This window comes from Amia ocellicauda, chromosome 5, assembly GCF_036373705.1.
Source record: "Amia ocellicauda isolate fAmiCal2 chromosome 5, fAmiCal2.hap1, whole genome shotgun sequence".
Taxonomy (NCBI): Eukaryota; Metazoa; Chordata; class Actinopteri; order Amiiformes; family Amiidae; genus Amia; species Amia ocellicauda.
This window is the reverse complement of record NC_089854.1, coordinates 51,212,113-51,226,453: the sequence shown is the minus strand read 5'-3', so window position 1 is coordinate 51,226,453 and position 14,341 is coordinate 51,212,113. Positions and strand designations below refer to the sequence as shown.

Sequence of the window (14,341 nt, the reverse complement as noted above, 5' to 3'; positions counted from 1 at the left end):
CTTGTGCTACTGCAATGAACAGCTGATAGTGTGTAACAAGTCTACTCGAAACTTTGGCAGCTCTTCCTTATTACAACTTATTGCACAGAGCATAGGAGGCATTTGTGAAATAATTCATTTACAGCCAGGCATGAAAAACGTCCATATCGATTCACAATCAAAATCAGTGGTTTCATTGGAACCTGGACCGCACGCATTCCCTACGTCACACTCTTCACTGCAGTGTTCCTCTGGCGGATAATAATACTCATGCCCAGATGCAGTCTAACTCTTTCGCAGTGTCCCTCAGGGCAAGATGTGACCCACACCTCAGCGCTTTGGTCAGGCTGTGATGCATCGGAAACTATGAAGAATTGTGTTCACACACTCATGCTCTTGTGACTGATATACCAATTAGTGTATGTTTACAGCACATACACCCAGTAAGATGATTCACTGACAAAGACGAAAAAAAAAAAAAATACAGTTGAAAGAAAGAAACAAAAGAGGAAGAAGGTAAGAAGCGGAAAAGGGAGAGAACACATTGTTGTGACACTAGGGACTCCTCGTCTTGTCACCAGAACTGGCAATCATTTCATCCCTTGAACGAATGGAAGACCAAAGACCGTTTAGAGCTTCTGATTGGTTCTTCAATAAGACTCTTGAACAGGAAGCACAGAGCAATAGCTGCTGATGCCCTGCAGGTATACACGTGGAGTCGAACGCTCCTTATGTAACAATAATTTAATAACCAAAACATACAATGTATTCTCACAAAGAAAAATATGTTCACTCCCTTTAGCATTAATAATACTTCACACTGCCATCTCCCTTGCATTCATGAACTGACCACCAGGAACTAGGAGGCACTGTTTATAGTTTAAAAAGACATTAGAAAGGTTCTCCTTCAGAGCTCTCTTTGGGCAAAACAAGGTGTGTCAGGTGTGACAAAACAAATAATCGGCAGTAACAATAGATGATGTATTAATCTTCTACAAAGAAAATTAGGTCAAGGTTGTGTTTTTTCCAGCATTTTACTGCACACTATTTTTCCTCCAGCTGCAATAAGAAGGGAAAGTATTGTCATTCACAGGGCTGCTATGCACAAAGGACACAAGATTCAGCCATCGCTTCTGCCTCTATATTCGATGGAAAAGTCAAGACATCAGGCCAAAGTGACCTTTAAAATCCCATCCCTGTCAGTGCTTAAGATACAGATGCCGCAGATGTCCAATTCTTCCCAACAGAAACAACATATATCCTGTCACAATACTGTAAGAAGAACTCTGCACATAGACACAAATGCACCAGAAGGAAGTCTCTGAGTCCCACCATGCAGAGGCAAAGAAAGGGTAGAATTTGATTTAGAAAGAAAGGTTGTTTTTCTCAAAGGTTTTCAAATCTGTACTGGAATGACAAGATCTTCTCCTGCCTTCTTCCTATGAACTGTGTAATATTACCCTCTAACAAGCCAACCTCATTCGAATCCTCATTTATACAAATTGTTATGCAGCCAGGACTTCAGTTTCACCATTTCTGTTTCTCCGTGACAAGGGTTGTCTTTTCCTATAACAATAGCATTTCAAAAACACAAATGCTGACAACCAGAATTCTAGAGCAGAACTACTAGGTCCATCTCTCCCTGACACTTGGCTGCATCGATCCCAAAAACTATCCAAGGAGGCTGTCTATTGTCGTCTCAATCACTCTGTAAAATACCACAAGGCCCAGAAGTCTCACAGCAGCTGAGGTTGGTGGAAAACAAGTTAGGAAGTGTATCGATCATGTAATCAGGTAATGTTTCTTCCCTACTGCTAATGAAGAAAGCAAAAATGAAACGATTCCACTCGGAGTTGCATATGGATTATCTTGTGTCCTGTACACTTAAGTATTCCTCTGTACCAATAACTAAACGCTACTGTATATGCTGGGTATGTGAGTGTGTGTGTATACTCACCTCAGTGTTGCAACCTTGTAACAAATTACTATTCTTTCGTAATTTAACAAAATCAAGTCAAAAGCAGCAGTGAAGAACAACCGAATAGAGCAGGTAGGACCAGGGGTTTCTGCATGAATAGAAGAAGCCATGAAATCAAAGTGCTTCAGAGTACAAAGTTATTTCCTTAACATCAGAAGCTATCAGCATGGTTACCGTTCCTTTTTTCCCCCCTAATTACCACTGAGGAATCCACTTCCCTTTATTGCTGTGTGTTTTGAAGCCTGCTTATTGCTTTTTGCGATGCAGCTCATATGGAGAAAAAAGCTAATCTGGTTGGAATTGACCATCACGCTGGGTTTAATCAGTATATTTGCCATCAACCTTACAACTGTCAAAGAAAAAATCTTACAGACTATATTTGTATTCTAAAAAAAAAAAAAAAAAAAAAAAGCTTAACTTTAATAATTAATAATTAAATTATGTGAATATATTTTGAATTCTTTCGAATCCATTACACAAAGTCACATCTTCCATTGAATGATCTGGGTAGAATAATTTATCTTGAAACTTAAACTTAAAAAGCAGCCAGCTCTGTGTCTGAGGAACTCTGGAAATGTTTTTCTTGCCTCTCCATAAAGACAAGGGAACATATAGACCTAAAGAGAGGGAACCAAGGTGATCTGTGAACCTGATCTCCTGTGTGCTATGAAATGCATTAATCATTTTTCCTATAGGACAAAAGACTATGGTTTTAAAATGCAACAGCCTGAATCACAAATGTTCAAGATCGTTGTTCTGGGCAGGAAAACAAAAAACAGACTAAATCTCTACTACTAGTATTGATAACAATGGTGTTACTGTTCTATACTAGCTCTTTTTAGGATCCTTTTTAACAGGGATCTGAAGAAATCCTGGTATCCCACTAAACAATTGATTTACACACTACACATGCTGAATATCAAGGATCTGCAAAAAGTCTATTCATAAGAAGCAGAGGGAAGACATACAGGAATAGCATGGCGGTAAATGGGGTCACAACAATCAAAGAGATCCAAGGTAAGTAAGTAAGTAAGTAAATAAAAAAATACATAAATAAATAAATAAATAAATAAAACACCCCGACATGACCTCTGAACTTCATCATCAGACAAAAACAACAAATCTAATGTCTTACTAATTGTGACAGGCCCCTATGTAGTCCACACGAACAAGAGATAATCCAAGCCAACTATGTAACTGTATTATTGTATTATGCAGTATTATTTCCATTGTTGTTGTTGTTGTTATTATAGCTTTAAAATCATAGATGGGCTTGAGGAATGCTCCAGAGCAACAAGGGAATTAGGTTAGGGTTAGGCACCATATCAGCACCATATCCTTATCCAGAGTGATGTGACTAATCTGCTCATGCATCCTAACTGGTCTCTGTTGCAAGAATCTCGTCACCTGCAGTGCCAGTTTGCTTTTGTCTTTCCTCCGGAGTGCGGATCTAGCTATCTAACTATCTATCTATATCAGGGGTTCCCAAAGTGCAGCCCAGGGGCCAAATGCAGTCCTCAAGGATGTTTTGTGCAGCCCCCCAAAGCCAACATTTAAATCCCCCTTTTTTGAACCTTTACTGTATTTGTACATGATCTGAACATTTTCTGTTACAAATGTACATGTAATTTTGGGGGAAATAATAAAACAACAAAGTTCATAAATGTTCCCTTACAGAAATATATAGGAAATAAAAAAGGTATGATTTGGGACATATTTCATTTTCATCGGTGGTTCATTTGCTACAGTGAGGGAAAAAAGTATTTGATCCCCTGCTGATTTTGTACGTTTGCCCAATGACAAAGAAATGATCAGTCTATAATTTTAAAGGTATTTTAACAGTGAGAGACAGAATAACAACAACAAAATCCAGAAAAAAGCATTTCAAAAAAGTTATAAATTGATTTGCATGTTAATGAGGGAAATAAGTATTTGACCCCTTCGACTTAGTACTTGGTGGCAAAACCCTTGTTGGCAATCACAGAGGTCAGACATTTCTTGTAGTTGGCCACCAGGTTTGCACACATCTCAGGAGGGATTTTGTTCCCACTCCTCTTTGCAGATCCTCTCCAAGTCATTAAGGTTTCGAGGCTGACGTTCGGCAACTCGAACCTTCAGCTCCCTCCACAGATTTTCTATGGGATTAAGGTCTGGAGACTGGCTAGGCCACTCCAGGACCTTAATGTGCTTCTTCTTGAGCCACTCCTTTGTTACCTTGGCTGTGTGTTTTGGGTCATTGTCATGCTGGAATCCCCATCCACGACCCATTTTCAATGCCCTGGCTGAGGGAAGGAGGTTCTCACCCAAGATTTGACGCTACATGGCCCCGTCCATCGTCCCTTTGATGCGGTGCAGTTGTCCTGTCCCCTTAGCAGAAAAACACCCCCAAAACATAATGTTTCCGCCTCCATGTTTGACGGTGGGGATGGTATTCTTGGGGTCATTCCTCCTCCTCCACACATGGGGAGTTGAGTTGATGCCAAAGAGCTCGATTTTGGTCTCATCTGACCTCAACACTTTCACCCAGTTCTCCACTGAACCATTCAGATGTTCATTGGCAAACTTCAGACGGGCCTGTACATGTGCTTTCTTGAGCAGGGGGACCTTGCGGGCGCTGCAGGATTTCTGTCCTTCACGGTTACCAATTGTTTTCTTGGTGACTATGGTCCCAGCTGCCTTGAGATCATTAACAAGATCCTCCCGTGTAGTTCTGGGCTGATTCATCACCGTTCTCATGATCATTGAAACTCCACGAGGTGAGATCTTGCATGGAGCCCCAGACCGAGGGAGACTGACAGTTATTGTGTGTTTCTTCCATTTGCGAATAATCGCACCAACTGTTGTCACCTTCTCACCAAGCTGCTTGGCGATGGTCTTGTAGCCCATTCCAGCCTTGTGTAGGTCTACAATCTTGTCCCTGACATCCTTGGACAGCTCTTTGGTCTTGGCCATGGTGGAGAGTTTGGAATCTGATTGATTGATTGCTTCTGTGGACAGGTGTCTTTTATACAGGTAACGAGCTGAGATTAGGAGCACTCCCTTTAAGAGAGTCTCAGCTCGTTACCTGTATAAAAGACACCTGGGAGCCAGAAATCTTGCTGATTGTTAGGGGATCAAATACTTATTTCCCTCATTAACATGCAAATCAATTTATAACTTTTGTGAAATGCGTTTTTCTGGATTTTTTGGTTGTAATTCTGTCTCTCACTGTTAAAATACACCTACCATTAAAATTATAGACTGATCATTTCTTTGTCAGTGGGCAAACGTACAAAATCAGCAGGGGATCAAATACTTTTTTCCCTCACTGTACTTTTCCCCCCCTCATCCCATGCAAACTCCAACACCAGACATTGGGAACCCCTGATCTATGTCTTTCCATACATAGCTATGTTTGTATTATAAAATACAGTGTCAATAAGTAAAAATCTAATTATAAGTCTTTGCTTTTTCCAACGTTGAATGTTGGTCTGAATGCAAAGGATGTCAATGTACAAATTTGCTAAAACAGGAAAGAGGCACCGTGCCTTGACTTGTTATATAATTTGACAGTGTCCTGCTCTCGCCTGTTTGTACAGACTGCCCTCTGCTGGACAAACACAAGACACAGCCACACAGAGAGGAAAGCGGGCGACAAGCAGCTGTAAACAACATGCAACAACAGATTCTCCTACACTGAAGATTCCCCTCTTTCTTCCCACTTACTGCTTATTCACTTACATCAATGAGCTGATTAAGCACAAAAAATAAACTGCAATCTTTTTTTTTTTTTTACCAAGCAAAAAGTCCTCCTAACTGTGTTTTCTGGTGCTTTACTATTAAATCATACCGTACTCCTGGTGTAATTATTTTTCACAGAATGCAAATGTCACATGACATCTTTATGTCTGTTCATGTGAAGGTTCTTAAGAACAGTGGATCTAAGGAACAGGCTAATTTTTAGGTAAGTCAGGCTTTCTAAGTAATAATATTGGACAACCGTAGATCAGTTGATGCTAATAGATGGAGATTACAGCTAATGGAAGTCTGTAAATCAGCTGACAAGTACACTACACAGTGTGATGACTTTATTCAATGTTACATTCAGTGTTAGAAACCACTTGTTGTGAAATGCTTTCCCTTGTTATTGTTGGTACCTCCAGTTTCTCATTTGTGATAGTAAACAACTGAAAGCAGTACATATTTGGGGTTATAACTAAGAAAATGGATATTAAATAATGGACAAATAATATCTGGATTTGTACGGTTTGTTTCCTGTATGTATGAGAAAACATTAAATAATTGTATTCCATCTCTGAGCTACAAATTAAAAGCAAAAGTCTGGTAGTACTTATCTTCCACTTAGAAAGCATGTTCTAGCATGTGCCTAGAAAAAGCCATCTTCCCAATGGCAGGGAGCTTTTGTAGGGGCAATTATTGCTGCAGTTAAGGGGCAATTAATTAAATGAACACGTTTTCAACATGTTTTACACTTTGCATAACCTGATCAGTGTGGTGGCATTCTTTTGAGGGATAAAGCCCTGTATGTTATTAACTTGTAGTGTGAGGCCTTTAAACAACCATTTGACTGACAAGCAATTATCTTGTTTTTTGTATGGAATGGAATCTTGCTTTCCAAACTAAAAATGTATGGACATAACTGCCAGTAACACAAACATTGCTGTAATTTTATGTGGTCGTCATGATTACAAAATGTGATGAATTGGACTTGATCTAAAGTTTGATAGACAGGCACAAGTAAGTTCAGCAAAAATCTTCAGTCCTAACATCAATACAGCCTTTAAATGTTCATTTCCACCAGTGCCTGGGACTGACAATTAAAAACCAGGCTTCAGTGAGATGCTGTGATAAAGCTTGGGAATGCTGTGCGGCTGCAGTGTCACCCAGTTACCTTGTTTGTCTTTGTCAGACTGCCATTCCTGTCTTCATCCGACAGCTTGCCACTGCCAAAGCTCTCCATTGAGTGCGACGAGATCGTTTGGCACAGATCTTCAAAGGAGAACTCTTTGTCTTTGCACATTTTGATTTCATTTAATAATTTTGACAGCTCTCCTGTCACCGTTTCATCTGTAAGAGGAAAAAACATAAATAACATTGCTGTAATTAAATAGGCCATTTTCTTGGCAGCTCAATCATGAATAACTTTTGTTTAGTTTAGTTTACTTCTCCTATTTATTGTAACATTAAACATATCTGAGATAGAAAGAGTGTATAAATACATTACATATATACACACACACAAACACACAGGTGTCCTTGATTAACATGTTTTTGGAGCATTAAATAGACTGATAGCTTGATTTGATCGTAGTGAAAAAAAGTGGATATCCTGAGAAAATTGGGTATCTAGGCCCAAACTTTCAGAACCCATCGAATAAGGACCCTGCGTAGAAACGTAGGATCAAATATGGTATTTAAAACATGTACCCGATCATCTTCAGGTTTGGGATGCAGCAACATTAATGTAACTTAGACCATTTCTACCATCATATGTATTACTAATAAAAAAATACCAGTTACAGTTTCTAATCTAATTACTTTTTTATATACACTGCTTAAAAAAAATGAAGGGAACACTTAAATCACACATCGGATCTCGATGAACGAAATATATTAAAGATCAAAATCTTTACTGTACATTGTGTAATTCATTGAGAACAAAATGACATAACAACGGTCAATGGAAACCAAAATCACCAACCGATTGAGGGCTGGATTCAAACTCACACCAAAAATCAAAGTAAACAACTGAAATCACAGGCTGTTCCAATTTGCGTGAATTTCATCACGGCAACTCATAATGTGACTCAGTAGTGTGTATGGCCTCCATGTGCTTGTATGCACTCCCAACAATGTCTGGGCATGCTCCTGATGAGACGGCGGATGGTGTCCTGAGGGATCTCCTCCCAGACTTGGATCAGGGCATCAGTGAGTGACGCTATTTGGTGGCGTCGGATGCACTGATGCATAACGTCCCAAAGGTTCTCAATTGGATTCAGGTCTGGGGAATGTGAGGGCCAGTCAATGGCATCAATGCCTTCGTCATCCAGGAAGTGCCTACACACTCGGGCCACATGAGTCCAGTCATTGTCCTGAACCAGGAGGAACCCAGGGCCCACTGCACCAGTGTAAGCAGTCAGGGCACCGTTGGCTAGCACGTGGAGGTCTGTGCGACCCTCCAAGGATTTGCCTCCCCAGACCATCAGTGGCCCATCGCCAAACCGGTCATGTTGGATGATGTTGCAGGCAGCATAACGTTCACCACGGCATCTCCAGACTCTTTCACGTCTGTCACACGTGCTCAGTGTGAACCTGCTCTCATCTGTGAAGAGAACGCGGCGCCAATAGCGGACCTGCCGATTCTGGTGTTCTCTGGAGAATGCCAGTCGAGCTGCACGGTGCTGGGCTACGAGCACAGGTCCCACTAGAGGACGTGGGGACCTCATGCCACCCTCATGGAGTCTGTTCCTGACAGTTTGGTCAGAAACATGCACACCAGTAGCCCGCTGGAGCTCATTTTGTAGGGCTCTGGCAGTGCTCCTCTTATTCCTCCTCGCACAAAGGAGCAGATACCAGTCCTGCTGCTGGATTGATGCCCTTCTACGGCCCTGTCCAGCTCTCCTCGTGTAACAGCCTGTCTCTTGGTATCTCCTCCATGCTCTTGAGACTGTATTGGGAGACACAGCAAACTTTCTTGCGACGGCACACATGGATGTGCCATCCTGGAGGAGCTGGACTACTGTGTACAACCTGAATGGGCTGCAGGTACCGTCTCATGCTACCAGTAGTGACAAGGACAGTAGCAAAACGCAAAACTAGAGAAGAATCAGTCAGGAAGGATAAGGAGAGAGCAATTGTCTGTGGCCACCACCTTTAAAATCATTCCCTTTTTGGGGGTTGTCTTGCTGTTGCCTCTCCAGTGCACCTGTTGTCACTTTTATTTGCACCAAAACAGGTGACATTGATTCACAATCGCTTAGGCTTCCTAACTGGACAGATTGATATCCCTGAAGTTTAATTAACTTGGTGTTATACTGTGATGATTATGTGTTCACTTAATTTTTTTGAGCAGTGTATTTTTTTCTAAAAACTTCAACATCTTCAGTTAATAAGGCAAACACCTAAAACATCACTGTACTGAAAGGATACTTTTCACTATAACCCTCCATGTAACACTTATTTCAACACAATTTGTTGTTTTGCGGAACATTTTATTAAATAAAATATCCTTAAATTAATCTAAATGTAACCTTAAGACCATTCCTACCTTCATCCGTATCTGTAATACAAATCAATCAGTTAATTTAGCGATGACAAGTAATTAGCCATACACCTCACATAATATTAAGTTTCTGTAGTGTAAACGGTGAATGAGACTATCATAATAATAATTTAGGCTGCCAACGCAACGAAGCCTTACATTCTGTACATTCAATTTGCCAAGCACTTTCAGAAGTAAAAAAGAAACAATTAAGGTTACAGACGACACTATCCACACATATGTTGGCAGTGTAATGACACGGCACTGCAAACTGAGGTTGATGAGGCCTGCTTACAATAAAGGAGGAAGAACATTTCAGTGTAATTTCACAGCATCACTCTTTGTTTTCTTTACACTGCACAATTACTGCAGGCAGCTGGGAGGCTAATGAATTCACAAATTGAAGTTGGCTTTTGCAGATCATTTCCCATAATTAGCAGCAAATATGGTTGTGTGTTTTTTTTTTTTTTTTTTTAACAAGTCTGAGGAATTTAAGTCGATTGTCTCAGTTGTTTGTTCCGGCCTAGCATTTATATTTTATTCATGCAATTAAGTTAATTTATCAGCAATTACACTGCTCCAGTGTAGTTCACAGAAACTTATGTCACCTTTCATTATTTATGTGTCGTTTGGTATCAATTATACAGCTGCCTGGGAGAAATAATGTGTTATGTGTCAGTGCTTGCCACAGCTCATTTAAATATTTAGCTCTTGTGGATGTGTCCTGCAGCTGTATTTGAGGTGAAACTTTCCAAAGCTGCAAGAGATCAGTGGCTAAAAGGACACAGGGTATAGGTATACTAGGCCACTATTATTTTGGGGACCCTCACCACTCCCATCCCTGAAATACAGTCCCTCCTAATAAGCAGATGAAACAGTGAAACATAGGGAGATAGATACATTGTGTAAAATGTGTACTGTATTAATAATTTTATATAAGCTATGAAATTTCATGCTAAAGTGTGCCTGTCGTGTTTTCTTAAGCTCCCTTGTCTGGTCATTTGTGTCTTAATTAGTGAATTTGGGTCAAGTGAGTATTATTACCAAATTTAGCATCTTCACATAATGAAGCACCCATGAGATGCATCAGTTCTGATCACAGTGAAGCAGACCCTCCTGTCTGAGTGACCGTGCAATAACAATGACCTCATTAAAGATGATGTCAGCAAGCAGTCATCCGGGAAAAGGAGCTGGACTCTACCTGGCTCTGCCTGGGTTCCAAGCACTGACCTTATTGTGTAGAATACTGAATCATTAGATTCCTCTTTTATTGAAAATGTAATAATTTAAAAAAAAATTGAATCAAAAAGTTTTGTTTGCATACGGACATAAATAAGGTTTAGATTTTCAATCCTTTAAGGAAATTAAAGTCCTTAATTTGTCTTTGCTTTTACCGAGTTGAACGTTAACAGTTTTAGCTGTTAAAGAAGAAGAAATCGTTACAAATTCGGTTTTTTTTAAGTGTTATATTATTGTGGACACTAGGGGCACTACAGGCCTTGGTAAAAAAAAAAAAAAAAAAAATCATCAGTAGATCCTGAATTTTTGTTGTTGTTGCTGACAGTTACTGGGGAATGTTCAAACTTCCACTTGTACTTTTAGGTGCTAAATTAAATTTTAACCCTCCCAACAATCCATTAAATCACCCGAAATACTTTCACTTCTTTTTCTCATTGAATCAGAAACTAAATTTACAAAAGGTGCTGTGGTTGAAGTACCCAGTCCGAGTTTATAAAACTCTTCGAAACTAAATAGTTGCCCCTAAATTCTCAGTCATACATTCTCATACACTGTAGGTTCATTCCATGCTTTGTTGGTGGGACTGTAGTAAAATGGTTGTTTTGGCAACACAAATCCTACTCTACAATATGCTGGAGGACCAGACTCAACCCATATTGTAGCAGAGAAAGAGGGTCGGAAAAAGAGGGTCTTACTTTTGGTTTTATGGGATGGCGAGGCGGCAGGGGAGGAGACGGAGGTGCGGGGCGTCGGGACCGGACACTGTCTGACCGGCTCCTCCACAATCTCTCTCTCCAGCTTTTCTGCCATGTACTCTGGGAGGACAAGAAAAAGAGCGCATTTAAGCACTGCAGAAAAGACCCTTGCCTTTCCTTGCCAGAGATAAAGGCCACAATATATTTGTACAGAATGCTGGTGCCGATACCCATCAGTTCTGAGAAACCCCGCTGAGTCACAGTGTGGTTCCAGGAATGCAGAGGGGAGTTTGTTTACTTGAACAGAAAGCGACCCAGGAGTTGGCATTGCTACCCCCAGAAGGTCTTAAAGAGAGCTCTAGCAGTTGTTACAGGTCAGTGGAAAGGGAACTGTGAAACTGGGAGAAACAGTGAAAAGGAGCTTATAAAAACACTTTTTTCTAATCAGGGCATGGCTCAGTGACATTGGAGAATGTTGGAAGTTCTAGTTCAGAGTTTGATATTCCTCCTCTTCCTTATTGTAAAGGGGATTCACTTTTCTCATGAAACATTTTCAGGAAAAATACAGAAGTGTGCAAATTGACAGTGTCTATCCAAGGTCTTGTAAAGGCCCAGGATGAGAGAATATATATATATATATATTCAATATAGGTCATGTTTCAAAATGCACTCTAGAATCAACACCTGAAGACTCCCCCCATTCATTTCTAGTCGCTCCCTCCAGTTCTGAAATTGCTGTGTAATCAGTCATAGTGAAATAGATTGCTCAGCCACACTCGTGTTTACAGAGGAAGTGGCGTGTTTCAAATCGAACATATCGGTGGTTGTTTTCAGTAAGGTATTTTATCTTATATATAAGATATAAAAAAAAAGTATATATAAAAAAAAGTAGTTTTCAAAATTATGAGAATTGCATACAACAGACTTTTCAAGCATTTTGAAGACCTTTTAAAATATTAATAAACAACCAAAATATACACCCCATAAAAAGGAGGGAAGCAAAAACTGTATTTTGCTGACACTAGAGGCCTATTTCCCATAGATGTGAATAATAATTTATTTAGTGACAAGCAACATTCCCTAAATTCACAAAACATACATGCAAAAATACACACGTTATGCATATGTTTGCCAGTATCTGCAAAACACATTCACTTTAATGAAACATAGAGAATGAATGTTTGTCATTTCTCCAGCTATGCATCTTGTATTATTTGAGAGTGGAGCTGGCTCCAGTGTGTTTGACCTCAAAGAAGCATGCCATATTGCAGTGACATGTTATCTATTAATTTAATCTAGCAGCAGTTAAGCTCTGCTCTGTTTGTCTGTTTAGTGTTAAAGACGGAATAGGATTTCTCTCTTTTACAGTATGTCCATATGATGACTGAGTAAATAAAGTGCAAGTGTCATGAGAACTGATTATAGCAGTGGTCCTTGTCTCCAGTGGTTATTTTCAATCCCAGAAAGCTCGTCTGAGGATGCTTGACTTTTTGATTTCTGAGCCAAACACGAACCACCGCAGTTTCTGTTTCACCTCTGTTGTGCTTGGCATGCACCCATCAGTCAGGAAATTTTGTTATATGCAAGCCTCCAGCCAGTCTGTGATATTGATCAATGAAAACACTTAAGTATTTTGTTTTTATATAAAGATATTTACACTGGAAAATATGTATGAGAATTATATGCATTTCATGAGAACATTGGTGAACATTATTCAAGATTCAAATTTGCTTGAACCAAACCTACCTTGAATGAGCGCTGTGATTTGCTGTGATTTCTGTGCTGGGTGCTCCTTCAGTATATCCAGGGCAGTTCGTCCTTGGCAGTCCATTAAATTGGCATCAATTCCTAGAATGGAGACCCAAAGATGGTCTAGTGTCAGAGGGAGACTAATCTAAACTCATATCAAAGGGTCTTCTACGGTGCTGAAACACTCCAACATGACAAATCACATATATAATTAAGAAGGAGACATTCCCATTTAGTTCAGTCTTGTGCTGTCATTGTCGGTCTGTGTTATATTTAAGAGAAGAATATAAAATAGCAATAGCATGATCTCACATGTTTTTAGGCTTTGGGACAGTATTTCAATATGATTTTTCTTTAAAATTTTGAAAACATTAAGTCATGTGAATACTTTTTAGAAAAGAACGTGAACGTCATTTTGGTGAACTATACTGTGTACAAAAAGGCTGCTTTGCATTGTAAGGCCATTAAAATGTCAAAGCGTCATGTATTGTGCAGACTAAGTCTTGGGCAGAAGGCGAGTCCTTATTTCATGGATGCCAATAGACATGCACTGACCACTGAGCCAAGAGTGCTGGCAGGCGGCTTAACTGGACTGTAGGATTTGTACTTTTGGACTAGATTGCAGATCATTCATCACATTTGAACATGTGTGATATTTTCAGACCAGTGTGAAAAGTTGTCAAATTCCTTTGCTCACAGTAGCAGGGACATTTGAAAGCCAGCAGCTATATAGAAAAAAAATCACTCTCAAAGCTTCACAGCCAAATGCTCAGCTTCACAAAATATGCTGTCCTAAAGGATTTTGATGAAGAGGAGGCCTGTGAATGATTTTGATATCCATTATTATGCACAGACAATCTTTGAAAATGTGCTGTGCAGACAGGGTACAGTCATCTCAGCATTTGAACCAACACACACACACACACACAGGGTTGCAACCTTTCCTGTTGCTTGCTTTGAAATGACAGATGGCAAAGATACATCTCCATTGATAAACTGAAACCCTGAAATCAGCAAATAATGTATCCATTAGCAGTAACTCTCGTCTTGAGAACCAAAACACTCAAAAATGAGAGGACAGCTCAGAGACTTTGTTTTGACTGATGAGCAGCCTATGAAGACAAGACGGGAAAGAGCCAGATAAACCTTGAGAAGTTGGTCATGTGAAGAATTGCTCTCCTCTCTAGCCAGGTGAATCTGTCTCCTTCATTTCTCTCTGCATTGCGGATTTATCAGTATTAACTCCTGCAGCTGCTTTTCAATTATAACCTTCAAGCACCACAGCCAGTGCGATTCTATACACACCAGCCGAACAGTCGAAGAATTGCCGGTGTGCACATCTGCACACTGCATGCAAAACGTCAGTTCTCTGTGGAAAGTCAAACTGAATTTAGCTGCATATGAATAATCTTGCCACAAGTAAGTAGACAAAAGGCACAT

The 14,341-nt window shown here is 39.9% G+C and overlaps 1 protein-coding gene across 9 annotated transcripts in view; it reads right to left on the bottom strand.

Annotated features, from left to right (window-relative positions):
• anks1b (ankyrin repeat and sterile alpha motif domain containing 1B) overlaps window positions 1-14,341 on the bottom strand; it is a 300,917-nt gene that overhangs the window by 156,504 nt on the left and 130,072 nt on the right. For 8 of the 9 annotated variants that reach the window (XM_066705629.1, XM_066705625.1, XM_066705627.1 and 5 more), the window contains exons 6-8: window positions 12,899-13,000; window positions 11,153-11,272; window positions 6,849-7,024 (exon numbers count right to left, since the gene is read on the bottom strand). In XM_066705629.1, coding sequence (XP_066561726.1) covers window positions 6,849-7,024; window positions 11,153-11,272; window positions 12,899-13,000 — 398 coding nt within the window. The remainder of the gene's footprint in view (window positions 1-6,848; window positions 7,025-11,152; window positions 11,273-12,898; window positions 13,001-14,341) is intronic. The other variant, XM_066705632.1, reaches the window with a different exon arrangement.